The 18535-nt window shown below is 29.6% G+C and overlaps 1 protein-coding gene across 1 annotated transcript in view; it reads left to right on the top strand.

Annotated features, from left to right (window-relative positions):
• LOC121117075 (cell adhesion molecule Dscam1-like) overlaps window positions 1–18535 on the top strand; it is a 219158-nt gene that overhangs the window by 127501 nt on the left and 73122 nt on the right. Inside the window, 4 exon segments of the mRNA XM_071888296.1 lie at window positions 4533–4643; window positions 8267–8428; window positions 8484–8786; window positions 8840–8962. Of these exon segments, the coding sequence (XP_071744397.1) occupies window positions 4533–4643; window positions 8267–8428; window positions 8484–8786; window positions 8840–8962 (699 nt within the window).

The raw sequence follows: 18535 nt of genomic DNA, 5'->3' as shown, positions 1-18535 counted from the left end.
TAAATCTTACAAATATGTTATCTTCATTATGGCAAGTGTGCCTAGTCTGGTAGAAAAAATATGATTGCTCTATAAGTATCTTGATCTGGAGTTTGTTACAGGCCTACTCAAGTCAACAAAATAGGAAAGGAAAAGAGAAAGGAGCGTCAAGTTATGTCCATTGTGCAGGTTTGATATAAAAGAGAATACTTTTCAAACTTCTCTTTTTGTGTATGTGTGTCTATGAATCTGTAAGGCTCTTCCTGTTAAAAGCTCCATATTTCCGGATTAAATCCCTTAACATTTGGTTTATCAAATGCACAACTCAAAAATTTATAGAATGAGGAAATTGAACCCTTATCATATTTGGTTTTTTGTTCATTCTTCTATGGATCATTGTGGTGTTAACATCTACCATTGAAAAAAAAATCCCAGAGTTTATGTTTTTTACATTTTTCAAAATGTACCATCAAATATTAATTTATAAATATTCGAGTGTGTGCTATGAAACCAACTTAAACAAAACAAAAATCTGAACTGATCACACATGAATTTAGATATAAGTAAGAATATATTGCAATTTTTCTTTTTTAGGGGCATAATACGATGTGCTCCTTTCGTTCAAAGCTTCTTGCCAGTGATAAAACTCCTCTAAAAATGATCAAAATTGGATGAAATTTTTGTTCTTAAAAGTCAGGAAAAAAACAAAAACTTATTTTAAAAAAATAATTCAATTGTGTACTTTAAAAACATGTTAATTTAATTCATTCTCTTATGGTGTCCATGGAAAGTAGCTAATATACTCGTTGTAATACAATGCGCGTTGTGTGCAAAATACTGTTTTTGACAAATTCATATCGTGATCAGTTCAGATTTTAGCTTGGTCTTAGTTGGTCTCATAGCAGACACTCTAATACACATATTAACAAATAACTATAAAATTTCCCCACTAATACTATTTTAAATTAAGATGATTCTCCTCGTCATCGAAATAATTCATTTTCTTCCCACAACCCTTCTTTAGTTAACACGGATTTTCTGTACAAATAAATGTAAAATAATGATTTTTAAACATTTAAATATTTGGGGTAACGTTGTAGCGCAGTACACCAACTACATAAAGAATATATGTTCACTAACAAGAGTTAAGATCATATTACAAGCAGCTGATGTGAATAAGGGTCTAAATTCAGGAAAAGCATAAGATTCTTTTTTTCTCCACACGTTTCCCCAAATCCCATTGCTATCTATATTAAATGCTTGGTTTCTCAAAGAAAATAATTACCCAGTACCTCCTTCAAATTTCAAACTCCGCCTATGGTTCTCCCTTGTGATGGGACGATAATAAAAAAATCCCAATTATAGTAAATATTACCAAAGCCGATTGCGGTTCTTTAATATTTTAAATAATATTTAACAAATACCGTTTTGCTATAAATTTCTAAGAATAACAATTGATGAAACAAATTGTCTATCTTTATTTTTTTATGTGAATAACATTTACATTAAATAGAGGTAGGCGAATACTCAGCACGGTGAGTTTTTTCAAACTCCAAATTTTTGATAGGCAAATTTTGTAAGGACAAACTTCCCTAGATCCCTTTACAAAATGTATTCTCCTAAAATAACAATATCTGTACAAACGGCATGTGTTAAGAACACATTTGTTGATGTTTAGTTATTGTTTAATTTGTTTCTTCTTTTTATAGAATTTTATTTTATTACAATATTTATAAAATTATAAGACTCAAGTAACAAATTGACAAGGTCATTTTTTATATCTGTAACTTAGAAAAGTAGTAAATACTAACATACCAGTAATAAATAATAATATAAGAATCGCAAATTAAAAATTACTTTCCCTAATTCTGATTCCAGAAAAAAACCCGATTCTCGATTAATTGTCCCATCATTAGTTCTCACCACAACCATCTAACATAAAATGAATGCAATTAAAAGTAAAGAAGCACTTAATATTATTTTCAAACTATAAAGCAGAATTTTTTCCTCTATAAAAGTCGAATGAGTATATCAAACTATTGAAATATGCATACATTTAGGGTCTATCATGTATCATTCTTTATTTTCATTATGACACCCTCATTTCTTATTAGTGAATAAAAAAATATGTTCTTTGACATATTTGAAAATTAATTAATAATAAAAGGTAAAAATTTGAAATGCATAAAAGTACAAATAAGTAATAACTTTGTCAACAATTTTCTATGTAGTATTTATATACAATTTTTAATGCATCGTTTAAAGAGCTTTTATCCTATTAAGGAACTGTTGTTTTTGATAGGAGGACTATGAACAAATGATGTACATACATACATGTTACATATGTTTACATTCATATGGCACTATGGTTTAACAATATATACAGTTTGCTGTTTTTGTCATTTAAAAATAATTGTAAATACGTTTAAATTACTTTTTTTTGTTGCTCCTTGTCAAAAAAAGAAAGAGCGGGAAAACATAAACACAATCAAAATAATATTACAAAAAAATACCAGTTGATTTATGAAAGGGGTATTGAGTATTTCACATGTTGTTGTTGTTTTTTTAATATTCCTTTTATTGGTTAGATGGAGTTGCACTGATTAAGTATAAGTAAACATTATAGTATTACAATTACTCCATCTAACCTAGGGATCTTTTGGTGAAATCCATATTTGTACATAAAGTACATTTCTTTCTCTAGGAATCACCGGGGCACGAACGTACAAACATCAAGTTTAAGAGAATAACTCTCGAGCTTGTTGTTCATGAGCTATGGCGATTCCATGAACTTTTCGCATGTCTAGCTATTTTTAATCAATGTTTGGCGAATTTGATTCATTTGTTCACTTTTCAGTCGTTCTTTTGCTCTGACCATTTTTTTTTTTTTTCAATTTAAGGTATACGTGTTGCTACAAATGTAAGATAAGAAGAGAATCCCATATATCACACTCAATCTCACCAAAGTTAATGAGTACATTTTTAGTGGCAATTATTTGTTATAAGTAATCAATATTTCATATCAGTTTAAGTAAAAATGAAATTATAATATTTCATCTATAATAATCACAAATTGTATCTTATTGATTTCCAAATCTAATGTTGTTAGGATTATTTTGCGTAATTTAACTTTGTAGCAAGTAATAACGTTCGCTGAATATTTGGGTGAACGTTTAACACCATTAACTACGTGACAAAAGAAAGAATGTTCACTAAGGGAGGCTTTAAACTTATTATTACAGTTTTTTTAATTATTTTTTTAGCATTTTTGTCCAACGACTAAAACCTATGTTTAAAATTTTTACATCAGCCATAAAAAGCGAAAATGACCATTCAAATTGTAAATTGTAGTAGGTTTGCCTTTTAGTGCATTGTTTTTCTTTTTTACAAATGACGTATTTGGAGTATAATTTCTATTTAAAAACATATGTCATAGATGATAATTAAATGTAATTGCACTTGATAAAAACATGAAAGTATTCATAAGATAAAATATATATTAAGTTACCTTGAATAGAGTACCGACAAAATAGATCTAATCATACAAAAATTCAGTAAAATGAAGGATCATATATGTAGAAGCTAATATTTTTATAATTGCATTATATTATAGTTAAAACCAAAGAATAAACTTTATATTACAACTTTTAAAGATTTGCTGTCAAAAAAAAAGTTCAAACTTTGATTGATTTTTTTCAGTTGTACATTGAATTTTCTTATATAATATTTAATAAATAAGCAATGTGAAGTTGTGAGGGAATGTTTCGAAATGAAATATAATGAATTGAATTATTCGACTAATTAAAGTAATTCATGTTTAAGAGGTAGGAAGATTAGCCCCAATTCAATGGGTTATGTATCCAATGTAAATATGTAGTATTTTTGGCTTAGATATAAGTAATCTTACCAACATATTTCTATTTAATTTCTGAACTTTTACAGCCTCTAAAATATTTATACTATTTGGAACATTTTCACACAGCCTTACATTCCATATTTATTAAATATTCTATAAAAAAATTAAAAGTTAAACTAAAAAATCAATCAAAATCGAACTTTTTTCACGGCAATTTTTTAAGTTGTAATATAAGGTTTATTCTTTAGTTTTAGCTATAATTTAATGCAATTGACAAAATAAATATGCAAATAATATTAATTCTAAATAGTACCCTTTATTTTAACGAATATTTGTATGTTTAGTCCTAATTTTTAGGAAGTGTATTCAAGATAATACGTGAAAAATATATATATTTTTTTAATACTGGAATATTTTTTATAAAATGTATTTACTTTTAATTTTGATCAATATGGTTATTTCAGATAGAAATATGGCTCTGAATCGAAATTATACTTTAAAAACTTGATTTAAAAGCAAAACCTTTTGCAATTGAACATTTTTAAATATCATTTTCTTGTTACATGGCTCAAATAAGAAAACAAATGTTGGTTTTTAGCCGGCAGGAGTTGCAAGACCTCAATTTTGTTGATTATTGTTATTAATGAGATCATTGTCGCTTGCTTTCTTACCTATTCTGTCTTTTTTTTCTGTATAGGATCTCCACATATCCGCCCAATCCCAATCGTCAAGGCTATTCAAGGAAAGGATCTCCGTATATCATGTCCTGTATCAGGCTATCCAATTCAAAGTATACTTTGGCAAAGAGGTAAGGTTATTAATTATATGTATGTTTTGTCTGTTGGAGTACTCCCTTCATTGAGTTAAATCATTTATTTAGTATGGGATTATGAATTAAGAAAGGGATACAATATAAGTATATTTCTAGTAGTTATAATTTGCATTGATTAGAAATTAAGTCTTTAATATATGTTGTATACAAGTTGAGAATTTGTAGTAGTTGTAATCAGGGGCGGTCTTTATTTATTTGGTCCAGTCCTGTCTTAGGATCGATCTTTAGGACTACTAGTCATTGGAACTAGTCTTTCGAATTTTACACAATTGGAAGGTGATTGGATTGAAAAAGAGTTTGAGAGCCTCTGTTATAGTAGATTATTAAATATATGGGTGGGAGAAATGGTTTTTCGATGTATAGCACAGTCACATCGTTCATGGTATATATGTAAACTAATGTTGAGACTCGGTCCAAGATTGAATATTTTTTTTGTTTTTGCTTTTTCAGATCATTATTGAATGATTTTTTAGACCGATTTAGAACCGATATTTTGGTCCAAATCCTGATCTCAAACCGTAACTGAAATTAAATCATTTCCAACTCGTACACCAATGTTTTCGGTCTGAATCTATGCATCAATTTTCTCTCCTATTCTGATTTATGAGTTGTACAAATATGATTTATACAACACATTTAACTTCATTATTGTGTGCAATTTTAAAACACAACTGACGTCTTCTGACAATTCATCTATAGAATCTCTCTATACCAGGGGTTGTGTAACTTTTTAGCAGATTAGCCAAAAAGAACTTGTAGTAAAACTAATTTACCCCAAAACTAGTGGCATGATATTAATGTGTTTATTTTATTTAAACATAGGAAGTAAAAGTCCTTCTTTATGGTAAGGAAATAACACAGAAGTAGTGTTATATCTGTTCAATCACTAATTTATTGATCAGTATTTTTCCCCACCTCTACATCTGTCTTTCATTCCTCCCGACTACCTTTTCATTTTCTTCGTTCCTAGCTAGAATTAAAGAATATAAGAATTAAAAAAATAGAGAATGATAACTAGAATATATAATAATACATTCTGATTCACAAACTTGCTACTTTTAACTTCAAGTATCTTGTATCTTTACAAAAGGGTCGTTTCAGCTGTTGTAGTTTCCATAAAATACCGATAATAACCAGTCCTTGGACTGGGAATTTGTATTAGAACCAGACTGATGTAACTGCAGTCTTTTTAGTTTTTTAGATCGATCCAATACTACACACAATAAATATCATCTTCCATTATACCCAAAATTACCCAATTAGGGTAATTTACCCCTGTTCTACGACCACTGGTCTTGATCGATTTTAAAATATGAGCGATCTAAGTAAACTTCTTTAAATAAGCGAATTAGTTGCTTCTACTAAAAATCATTATAGTTTCATTGCGCTCTTGGATTTTCAGACCATAAGCCAACACTAATGTAAACCATTAAACCCCAAGGGAAAGAAGACAAGGAAAAGCGCCCCTCTTGTGGGTTGTTGTATTAGGATATATGTATACATATATAAACGACTGTTATTTATACATTTTATTATCTGATATAAAAATTCAATAATAATAATAGTCCAAGCCTTTGTTTCTTCTTCTTTTCCTCCCCTTAATACCATCAACACACAGACATGGCCTTGAGTAAAGGGATATTTCCTTTTCCTGCTTTTTTATGCCTTTAGAAAAGAAATTAACTCTGCAAAACGTTTTACAAATATTAGTGTTGGGTTTCAGCCTTAAAAGTATTAGACTGCTATGAGACCATTATGATTTCTAGTCAATTAGTTTCTAGAACTAATTCAGTCCTTTTAAGAAGTTTTTTCAAGATGGGTCCCAAAGAAAAATAGGTCTGGATGGATCGTATTTAGAATACAATATAAATCGATTCTACAGATGAACTGTTGATGACGTCAGTTGTTTTATAAAATTGTGAATATCACAAGTTAAATGTGTTGCATAAATCATATTTGTACAAATTCATAAATCAGGATTTGGAAAAAATCAGTCTAGTCCACGATTTGAAAATGGTTAAACTTCGATTTACGGTCTGAGATAACAGACTGGGCCTAAATTTCGCTCCAAGTCAGTTTAGAAAAAATCACTTAAGACTGAATGGGAATAAAAAATCGGTACTGAACAGAGTCTCAACACTAATTTATATAGTGTATATCTACGAGTATACTTTATTGGGCTCAATATATAATGGTTCTGCTTGGAACTTGAAAATGAAAATGGTTTATTTTTTTTATTATTAAAAATATACTCTCATATCCTACAACGAAAAGGAAGCTCTTCGTAGCATTTACATATATTAAAAGTGAAAATAGAGCTTTATTCTTTTTGAAATCTTATGCTTGAAAATGATGTCATAAATATTATAGAGTAGAACCATAAAGAAAGAAACATATATACATAGGTGACAGGGAGTTTTACTAGACCGCCAGGCTTAGTTAGGAAGACAGAGAATATTCTGTTCTTAATAACTTTATTGTGGTTGAACTGTGTTTTGTCTACTATTTGACATTATTAGGGATATGAAAATTTTCGAAATCTTCTTGAGCATACATTTATTTAGAAGTATTTGTTGATATCCTAAAAGACATAACTGTTTTTATAAACTATCACTTCCTATCTTGAAAATTCAAACTTGTTGGTTGATCTGACAGCAAATATGACGTACATCAATGTTGCCAACATATACTTTACTTTTGATTTACAATTAGGTGGATATATAAATTTAACCTAGAGACACCCTAAAGATGCTTTTAAAATCCAGAGGAAAAAATCAGGCTACTAAATTAGTGGCTATTTCAGCCAAATACTATTCCTAAAGCGTACCAAAAATAGCAGCTGACATATATTATGAATTGGTATATAGCTTGCGTATAATTAATGTATATTATACTGTGTAAAATTGTGTAAGATAGAAAATGCTAGCAGTTAATTATGGAACATCCAACAGATCATTACAGTAGTTCAAGTGTGTATATACTGTTATTTGCTAAATGGAAATTTAGAATGTTCATTAAAACTATTTTTAAATCTTTTGTTTGCAAATTTCCATAGCTTAAAAACATTTCAGATCAATTTTGGTACCTGCAATTCGCGAAAAGACGTGCTGACTATAGACTGGGCCGTTTTTAACTCTTTATTTTGCTCTGTTTTGCCTTGAATCCCTTCCCAAAAAGGAAAAAAATCCTTTCTTTAGTCCCTATGTGTTATTGATATTAAATGGGGATGTGAAAGTTATCTAAGCCCTTGTGAGTGCAATTTGAAAAGAAAATGAATGTTGGTAGCTTTTATAAAAGACATAATATCAGCTGATAGAGTTAATTATAAAAACCATCGTGCTTCTTGCTCGCTAAAACATTTGAGTCTTCAAAATAGGGAAAAAATAAGAGACCGAATATCTCTTAAGGTCACCAATAAACATTTATTTTAAAAATTTATGCTCACTAGAATTACAATAATTTTCACATACCTAAGAACAACAGTTTCTAGAGTACTCATTTTATATATTTTGTCAAATTAAATTACACTCATGTTTTAATTCCAGGAGTATTCTATTAATTAATAATAATTTATTAAAAACCATTATTGTAATATTTAGATGGCTACAAATTACCCAGCAATGGCCGGCAATCCGTTTTTGAGAATGGAACCCTCGTCATTCGAGAAGCTCGTAAACTAGAAGATGAGGGCTACTATACATGCTCAGCATTCAACCCACGAGATGAATCACACACTGGAACTATTCAAATACAAGTCCTTAGTAAGTCAGCTCGTTGTAATATTGACAAATACCAAATGCTCTACATTTCCCATAGGTCCACCCACAATCATGCCTTTCCTTTTTCCAAATAAACTCCTCAGTGAAGGAATGCGCTCCGCCGTTTCCTGTCAAATCCTTGAAGGCAATCTTCCAATTCGATTCTCATGGAATCGAGATGGTCGTCCAATTGGGGAAGACAGCCCCAAATTAGATCGTGGGATCTACATTCGCTCTACAGATCAGTACTCTTCAACCCTCGTGATTGAGGAACTTCGTTTCCGACATCGAGGGAACTACACATGTGTTGCCTCTAACTCTGCAGGCTACGCCTCCTATACCACTGTCTTGAGTGTGAATGGTAAGTAGTATTTAATCCTACATTACCCTGATTCATTATGTACTTACATACAGTTGCACCGAAATGGATTCGGATACCTGAGGATGTTCATGCAGTCGATGGAGCAGAGGTCTTTATTCATTGTGAAGTCGAGGGATATCCTAAGCCAAATCTGAGTTGGAACAAAGTGACAACAGGTGAGTGAGTTTGACTTTGGGATGGATTTACAATGTTAATGCATTCATAGTCAAGTTCTTTAAATGAATATAAGTTGTCCTAATATATTTTATATAGCCTGATATACTCGTACACACGTAAAAATCATTTATCATCAACAATTTATTTATAAAGCTAAAATAAAATGAAATACAAACCAAGGAGGGAAAAAAATAATGATATAACTACATTTAGACATTATCTGGGTATGGTTCTAAGACACTTTTATCGAATACCATTTCACTGAAATGACATTTTGCCGAAAAAATAATAAATTTATTTGATAATGATTCATAGTTCAATAGTATGTAATTCTGATTTCCGTGTCAACGTACCGTTAAGACTGTTAAGGGCCCCTCCCCTTTTTGTGGGAAGGAAGGAGTGGGTCAATGCAAATGTTTTCATCAAACTTCTAGATAAGAAAAAGCTACATTGGGCTTGAGAAAAGTTCGGGGAAAACTTTTCATTGCGCGGCTAAGACGAGCACTGAAAAACAACTTTTCGAACTTTTGGGACCTCAACATGTCACTGCCCTCCTCTCCAAACTCCAACCCCTCGGACTACTATATCTCAGTGCCTCTGGAGGAGAGTTTGTGCGCTACTCCTCAAAGCAGTGTACAGTCTCTTGAGACTTACACCAAAGAGTGGACAAAGCTTGAGTTTGACTTCATTGTCAAGGCCTGTAAGGAATTTATGCCTCATATTCAGGCCACTATTAGAGCTGAGGGCTTACATCCTGAATAAAAGTTGTGCCAGGCACTATTTTCTAATAATTTTGTTACATAAATGTCCTCACAAAACCTCTTGTTTAAATTGTACTCTTGAAAAATTGAAAATATGAAAATAATTAAATTTGTACAACTAGATAAGCTCAAGCCTGTACAATTTCTTTTTTTTTCCTATTTAATATGAACGGCCCCGCTCGATGCTATATGCAAAACGCCTGCAAGATTTCATTAATACGACAACATTGTCATTTCTTAGCTCAAAAATGTATGGACGTATTACGTATATAAATAAGGGCATATAGATGTACAAGAAAGAAACAGAAAAAGAGAAAATAAATATGTGGCACGTCAACACAAAATCAACCTAGAAGGATCTTTCTCAAAATTGAGTGTGGATTACATTGTGAAAAATTTGTAAAAAATTTATTTTTTGTTTAAAAAAGATGTAAAAATTTTCACATATAAAATTAATTTTTTTAGAAAAAAAATTCAAAAATGAAACTTCAAATTTTAAATTTTTTGAAATAAAACTTTAAATATTATTGTTTATTCTTTTTTTAATTTCAAAAACACATTTTGTATAAAAAAATGTAAAAATTTAATTTTTCAGACATAAAATTTTTATAAAAATCTACAGCTATTTAAAAAGAATTAAATTTTTTGTAAAAAAATTTCAAAATTTTACTTTTTTGATCTACTTCATTATTTGCCTGAACGGCTTTTTTTAAAGAAAATAAATCTTTGAAAAAACTCTCTAGTAACAAGCAAAAATTACTTAATTTGAGGGTCCTACAGCCCCTCCAGGCCAAGACTTGCGGACACTCCTGATAATTGACTCAAATATTGGCCTGTTTTGAATTTTTTCCTTTGCTTGATTTTTGTTCAAGATTGTTTTATTGTTGACGCATCAAGTATAATATATGTATATAAGAAGTACTTTATACTTACATAAAAAAAAATGAAAAACTTTCATGATATTTTATTTTATCATTTTCCCTTTTTAAATAATATAAAAAGAAGAAGAAAAGTTCTTTTAACCCACGACTACTTTCAAGAGGTAGGTAGTTGAGAATGTAAGAAGGAAAAGATATGATAATTCAAAAATATATATATATTAAACATTTTTATTTAATATTTCATAAATTCGAAGGAAACAGGCCAGGAGTAAGGGAATGAATAAGGCACTTCCATAAATACAGAACATGATAACTATTATAGTACCAGCAGATTGTATGTATATACATAGGTATTCAGTATATGTAGGCACTTTAATTCTTTATTCTAATAGGTAGATAGCTAGGGATATCTCATATTTATGGGTATATCTGAATATATGTATATTATAATCATATATCAGGGGTGTCCCATGGATCATAATTTTGAAGGGGGCTTGGTTATTGGAGTTAAATTAAATTTCTTTGAAAACTCGATAGTATTAACAAAAAATTGTTAAAATTAAATTTCAAATATTCAATTTTTGTAATAAAAAAAACTCCAAATATTAACTTTTCAGTGAAAATAGGTCCAAAACGCATATGTATTCACAAAAAATCAATTTTTTTTATTTCAAAAATGCTTACTTATTCATAAAACTTTAAACCAAGTGGCAAAACGCAGCCGTTAGTTTTTATAGTATGGTGCAAGGTTTTAAAACCTTTTTTCTTTGTAAGATGTCGCTTTTCATATGACGTCACTCTATAATATTTCTTACTACCGACGTAGGCCGGAATCAGTGCCTTTGGGATGTAATAAAGAGTCATTTATGAACGCCTACCTCACTCTAAAATTGCTTTGGATGAAGAAATTATTTTATTCTTTGATTTTTCCTTTTTTTGAATTCCCATTAAAGTGAAGAGGCTGGAGTTTTTAATTAAACATTTACGATTTATTTATTGTTATTATAATAATAAATGTTAATTTCAAATACAATGGTCAATTATTGTCGGAGTAAAATATATTAAATAACATCCTAACTCCTAATTATATCTCCAAATAATAACTATACAGTACCTCTAGCGAAAAAAAGTTTTTGTGCACTAATATATTTTTAGCTATTGATCACGGGGGTCCTTGTTTCGCTACTTGGTTTAAAGCTTTAGGGATTTACAACAAATGAAATTTTTTTCATTAAAAAAACTTGTATTATTAAATTCTAAATATTGTTGTTTTTTTTTTTTTTAAATAATTTCATGAATATTCACAAAAATTTTGAAAAAATAGAATTTTTTTATAAAAATATTTCAATAATTAACTAAAAATAATTTAATCAATTAAATTAAAACCCCTATTTTTCTTATTTTTTTTAAAATCCTATTCATGAAAATTTCTAATAAAAAGCTAAACTTTCTTATCCGGGTATCCTGGTATTGTTTAGCTATAAAAATTCCCAAGCAGAAAATATTTTCTTAGAAATCATCCATTCAATTATTCCACGGTATAAGGTTCCTTTCAATAATTCATTAAATGAAAAGTTGAACATATATTAGGGTTCACTTGAGATTAATGTTGTATTTGAGTGTTACTTTAATTTATTAAGGCCAACAATTTTATAAAAATTAATTTATTTTTTATTATTCAACTTTACTTGAGCTCAAATAATAAAACATAAAAACATTCATGTAATGATTAGTCAAAATCACTAAATATGCCAGTGAAGTTCTACTACGGAGACTTTTTCTTATTGAAAGAAAAGTGGATTTATTAAAAAGAAGAAACCACATTGCATTTGGGAAAACTCTCAGAAGATCAAACGGCAATTAATTTGAAAACTTTGAATATTTTTTATATGTGTTAAACAATTTATACTCTGCAAATGAAACACTATACAGTATAGATATTGACACAAATATTTAAATAAGAAGCTCCAGCCTCTCATAAAATACGAATGAATATTTAATTATAGCTTAATTAACTTCTCATGTAGAAAGCACATAATAATTTGGGATTTTTTACAACTAGCATAACAAATTCATGTTTTCTTCTTCAAATGTTATATAGAAATGGGTTTTTTTGTGGGTGTTAAACAGCCACTTATGTAGACAAATTTATAACTCTATTATTAATTTTTATTAACAACACAATTTTAGAAGAGCTGCTGCAAAAGATGAATTTAGTCATTATTTTGACACTTGCATATAGATATGATTCAACGAAACAAAAAACGTAAATAATAAATGATAAAAAGGTGAGAATGGAACGATAACTTCATAAAATGTATATTGACTCAACTATTCATAAGTTTTAACTTATTGTGATTTCCACATATCATCATACTTTGAATATCCTTTCTTCCCTGTTTTGTAATTAGTTTTCTTATTGATCACACTCAGGCTAGAATCCCAGAGATCTCAAACTTTTTCTTTAAGGCAGCAGCAATATTTTTTCCAAAATTTGTTAGAGGTCCAATCTCCATGGCTTCATGTAAGAGATTTGATCTTCCAATGAGCGGTCAAAGGAAACGAAAATTATTACTACACAATTATCCGACATTTCCTTGTAGAAATCCCTAAAAATGGGAGTAAATGAGTGGAAAGGTAAAAAATAATTTCCATAATTTCCACTTGTCTCCTGAAATCTGGAAAATTGGTTACCTGTGATCTAACTAAAGTGTAACTTCCCGGGAAATGAGAAACTCTAGTTTATATATATCTGTATGAATGGGTTTACCTATGTTTATAGTATAAATTATGCAAAATATTGGTATACATCAAGTTAATTTGACGGAAATTAACATAGCAGAAATAATCATTTTTTTATTATTATTACTTAAACCATGCATACATACATGCTTTGATATGATAGCTTGCTTTTTTGATAAGGGTAATTGATTTTTGCATTTTAAACTTGAATTAAATCGAGATTGAGCAAAAAAAAAAACCTATTTATATCATCAAAATGATATGAAAGCCTCTCATACTGAATTCTGCTACTACTAGTAAGACATACATAATCTGAGCCTCGGTATTCTTTATACTAGGGATGTGTCCATTACTAATATACAAAATAAAATCAGATACCCGTCCTTTTTATCTGTCTTTAGAAGACGTCTCCCATTTTAAAGTAGTTTAAATCAAGTATAATTCTCATTAATATGATAGTAAAGTATAATTGATTTTGCCAATTGAATTTGTTTATTAAAACTTTAAGTAGCTTTCGTTAGTGGTATGCATCGGTTTGAGTCGAATCGTTAAGGCTCGACTCTAGTCGATAAATTAGAAAAGAAAAAAAATTCCCACTCTCTATTTATTAATTTCTATTAAATAAAATACTTTCAGTGCCTACATATGTACTATTTCCATACTATCCATGTACTTTTTTTGTTTAATGCCCACTAATGAGCTTATGTTTTTTAGTAAGCGTGAGATCGTTCAATTCGTTGCAAAACAGTCTAGTTCCTCTCCTCAGAGTTTAGGAGAACCTCATTAGAAATTGTGAATAGACTAGAAAATTGTTTAGGGACAGCGGCACAAAAATAAAACCTTTGATGTGGTTTATTGATAATAATCAAGCTAACTCAATTATGCATAAAAACGACTCACCATATAAATTTAGTTGTTAAATCATTGACTTAACTCGAGTCGAACCGAGTTAATAATTGTTCGACTTCACGCTATCTTTCATATATATATGATTATAATTTACTCCTTTAATTTTCATAGAGGACACATCTGGTACATAAGTTATAATCGCCGTAAAATAATATAAACATTTGAAAACTTAAACTTTTTGGAAAAAAATTTCAAATATTAAATTTTTAGAAAAAAAATTCAAAAGTATATAGTTATTAATAGAAAATCAAATTCTTTTGGGCAAAAAAAATAAAAGTCCAAAGCTATTAACAAAAAAAATTTAATTTTTTTTTAATTTCAAAAATCCATAGCTATTGACAAAAAATTTCAAATATTACATTTTTGGTTTTCTTGCATAATTTGCCAAAATGAACTTTTTTCAAGAAAATCATAAGATTTTTTTTTTTACCATATTTTGCGGGGAAAAAAATTCATCCTGACTAAAAAATATTATAGAAAAAAACAAAATCCTTTATTTGGGGGAGTACAGCCCCTCCAGCCTACTTCCTGTGAACACCTTGATTAGGTATTTTTTTAGCAGGGTGTTTAATCCAAGATGGATTCTATTAAATCCAAATGGATTATATACATGTGAAATAAATCTGATAACCCTCATTTATTTCTTTGTTACATACTTTTTTCTCTCTCTCCCAATGAAGAGCGTCTTTCTTTCCTTACTTTATCCCTCAATTATTGAATTAGATATTCAGTTCCATCCAAGTATCTTAAGCTGTTTAAACTTCCTTTCATTCAATGAGTTGAAGAATACACGTGTATATATTAGGGTATTTATTACAATGTATGTATGTATCTGCATTATCCTTGAAAATACGTATCCATATGTAAAGATTGTATTTTACATACAGGGTGATCCCATAAAAGTTCTATTCTGTAGGATTATGATTGTAGTTTCTACAAGATACCAGATAAAAAGAGTTCAAAAACATTTGATATAATATTGAACAGGGGCGTCAGCAGGATAATATTTTGAGGGGCCTTGGATTTTGTAATATTTTTGAAAAAGAATCCAAAAATTATTTTTTTATAACTGTTACAAAATCTCAAATATTAAATGTTTTGGAAAATTTACAAAACTAAAAATTTGAAAATACATAGTATTTTCCCGAAGATTTTAATTTTCTGGAAAAAATTTCAAAAATTCGGAGTTATTCACTAAAATTAACATTTTTTGGAAAGAAATTTCAAAAATACTTATTTATTGACGAAAACTACAATTTTTTGAAAAAAATTTCATATTTTAATTTTTTTGCTCTGCTGCATAATTTGCCCCAATAAACTTTTTTTTAAGAAAATAAATCTTTAAAAAAAAATAACCCCTGTTTATGTTTAAAAATTATTATCATGACCAAAAAAGTTATATTTAAAAGTGAAGAATCCTTAATTTGAAGGGTACTCTGATGAATATAAATAGCATTTAGACCATTAAAGTTCATCAACTCACGCAACCTCGAAGTTAATAACTGTCAATAGTTGTTTTTTTCTTTTCTTAAGATGTTGTTCTCATTAATCCAACTAGCATTGTTGTTTTTTTGTTTTATTTTTCATACAAAGAAATTAATGCAAATACATACAAATTACTCGAAAAAACAATTAAAATGATTCGTGTTTCAGATCGAATACAAAAGGGTTTTTTCGAAAATTTGAATTCAGACCTATATATTTGAGCAGTTCATAAGGTTTGGAGTATTCCTAAGTTTGCAATATAAATAATTAATTAAAAACACTTGGGATGCCTCACTAAATATTCTGCTTATAAGTTATTTGTTATTACATTTTTAGAATCTCAATAAGCAAATCCCTCCCAGATTGTTCCTCATAAATTTAATGACCTATTGAACAAATTAATTCAGTGACTTTTTTATTATGTAAAGAAATCATTACATGGAATTGACGTTCTTATGAGAATATAAATTATTACAACCTTTTGTTAATTAATATATTATTAACTTCTTTTTTAAATAGATGGTATTTTAAAGGAGATTTCCACCCCCTTGGAAGATCTGATGTCTCCTTCCAGAGAATTTAAAACCAACAATTTAGATTTTGGATTATTAAAAATGTAAAGAGATGTAAATTTATGGAAATAACTTCAATTTTCGCAATTGCTATTAATTGAATACATGTTACATGAATTAGTAAGCATCCTATTATTTTTTTTTTAAATGTGCATAATATCTTTAACTGACAAAATGAATACTAAAAAATAAACAAAGTAAATGTTTTTACTCATCGTATCATATTAGACATAAAAATAGGGAACTTCGACCCAAAAATACTATTATTTTCAAAATAGAATGACCAGTACCACGACAAAAATGACATGAGAAGTATGTAACTTTCCCAAAGTCAGTTTTTGATTGTCCCCAGTGGAAAAGGTCTTTGAGCAGGGGAAGAAAAATACTAACACTAAATCAGGACAGTATATAGGGTGAAAACTCAAAAACGAGAAAAATTATAAAAGCCTTCTTTCATTTCTATATATTTCATTTTGTACCATTTCATGCAACAAAAGTTGATAATTCAACAATTTTCTACACATTTATTGAATATGCCCCCCCCTCCCCCATTCTGACTGATGGCTTCAATAAGGGGACGAGCAAAAGCACAGCTGGCCTTGATGAAGTCCAAGGACAAGTTGTTCCACTCCTCTGTGATCACGGCCTTCAGTGCATTGACATTTAGGTGAGAAGTCTTGCTTGTCTTGCCCTCCATGACGAACCAAACAGCAAAGTCCAGGGGGTTCACGTCGGGTGAGGACGAAGGACAGAATTCTGCTAGCTAGAAGGCAGCCATGTTCTCCCTGCAGAAATATTGCACCTTCTTAGACGTGTGTGCCAGGGCGCGATCTTGGGTAAGCACATAGTTGTCCCTGGGGAAAGTGCTCTCCAACCATGGCAAGCCATGGTACCTGAGGACCTTATATTAGAAGTCCGTGTTCACTTTCTCATTGGCCTTAAAGAAGTAGGGAAGTATCTTGCTGCCGTCGGACGCCAAGAGACCGAGTGCAATTATCTGAGCAGGATGTTTGGTCCTGAAGGTCCCCTTGACCTGAGCTCTTGATTGAACCAAGATGCTATCATTTTTCCTCTTCAGAACAGCGTCCACTGTGAAGATCTTCTTATCGGAGATGGACTTGTGTACGGAGGAAATCACAAACCCTAGTCCGTTGTGCTTGTTGTTCGGACATTTTTGATTCCACAAAAACAAAACAAACATCACATTGTAGCTTTATGTCAGTTCTTTCAAATGGCGCCAAGTACAAACTTTTAGTACTGATGCTAGACGCCTCCGAAGAGGATTCTAATTTTTGAGTCCTCCCCATGCTTTATATTATATCTATGTGCAATGTCTTTGCTGTTATTGTTTTTTATTGTTGTTGTTTTTTTTGCAACAATAAAAAATATAAGATTGTTGCACATGATAAGAGAAATGAAATGATAAACGATATACTTTGTTGCTGTTTTTGTGGGGGTTTTTTTTACAATGAAATATTTTGTTTTTATTACGTAATGAATAAAACGTATGCAGTACCATAATAAATGATCAGCAAACAGACATTGCAATTAATAAAAAAATATTATGCACATACATAGTTTTAATTTAAAAAATGGACGTTGGGGAACAGCATTTCTGTACAAAAAATTAAAAAAATAATTAATTAATGGATATTTTACTTGGAGACACTCACATCCACTGATATATAAAATATATCCTATGTATATGTAAAAATAAAAGAATTAGAAAATGAAAGTGGTAATCTTAAAAATTTGAAAAATATTTGGAAGGAGAGCAGCTTAGCTGTACGGACGTTTTATTAGAATCACAATAAGGAAATCACGTTTTACTCCGTATATAGCAAAGACATTAGACCTATTCAAATTCATACTTTTTTGAATTTTTAATATGTTTCCGCATTTTTCCCCCTGCTCTAAGATGTGAACAGTTCAAAAATCATTTTCTTAGGATTCTATTTATTTATACTTAGATGTTCTATCTTCAAAAATTAAATAATAATAATAACAGCTTTGGAAAATAAAAAGCCCTTTTCAGATTGCCAACAAGAAAAACCTCTCCCACTTTCATTGACATATTTTAGGCACCTCTGCTCCCATCTCATATTTTCCTGCATATTTTGTGTTCATAAAGTGAACACTATAATGAAGATTTTAGTATTTTTGAAAAATAAATTTCCCTTAGATTTTTGTCTAATGTTCAGCCTTCCAAAGAAATGAATTAA

Source organism: Lepeophtheirus salmonis, chromosome 5 (genome assembly GCF_016086655.4).
Source record: "Lepeophtheirus salmonis chromosome 5, UVic_Lsal_1.4, whole genome shotgun sequence".
Lineage (NCBI taxonomy): Eukaryota > Metazoa > Arthropoda > Copepoda > Siphonostomatoida > Caligidae > Lepeophtheirus > Lepeophtheirus salmonis.
This window is presented reverse-complemented; position numbering and strand designations above follow the sequence as displayed.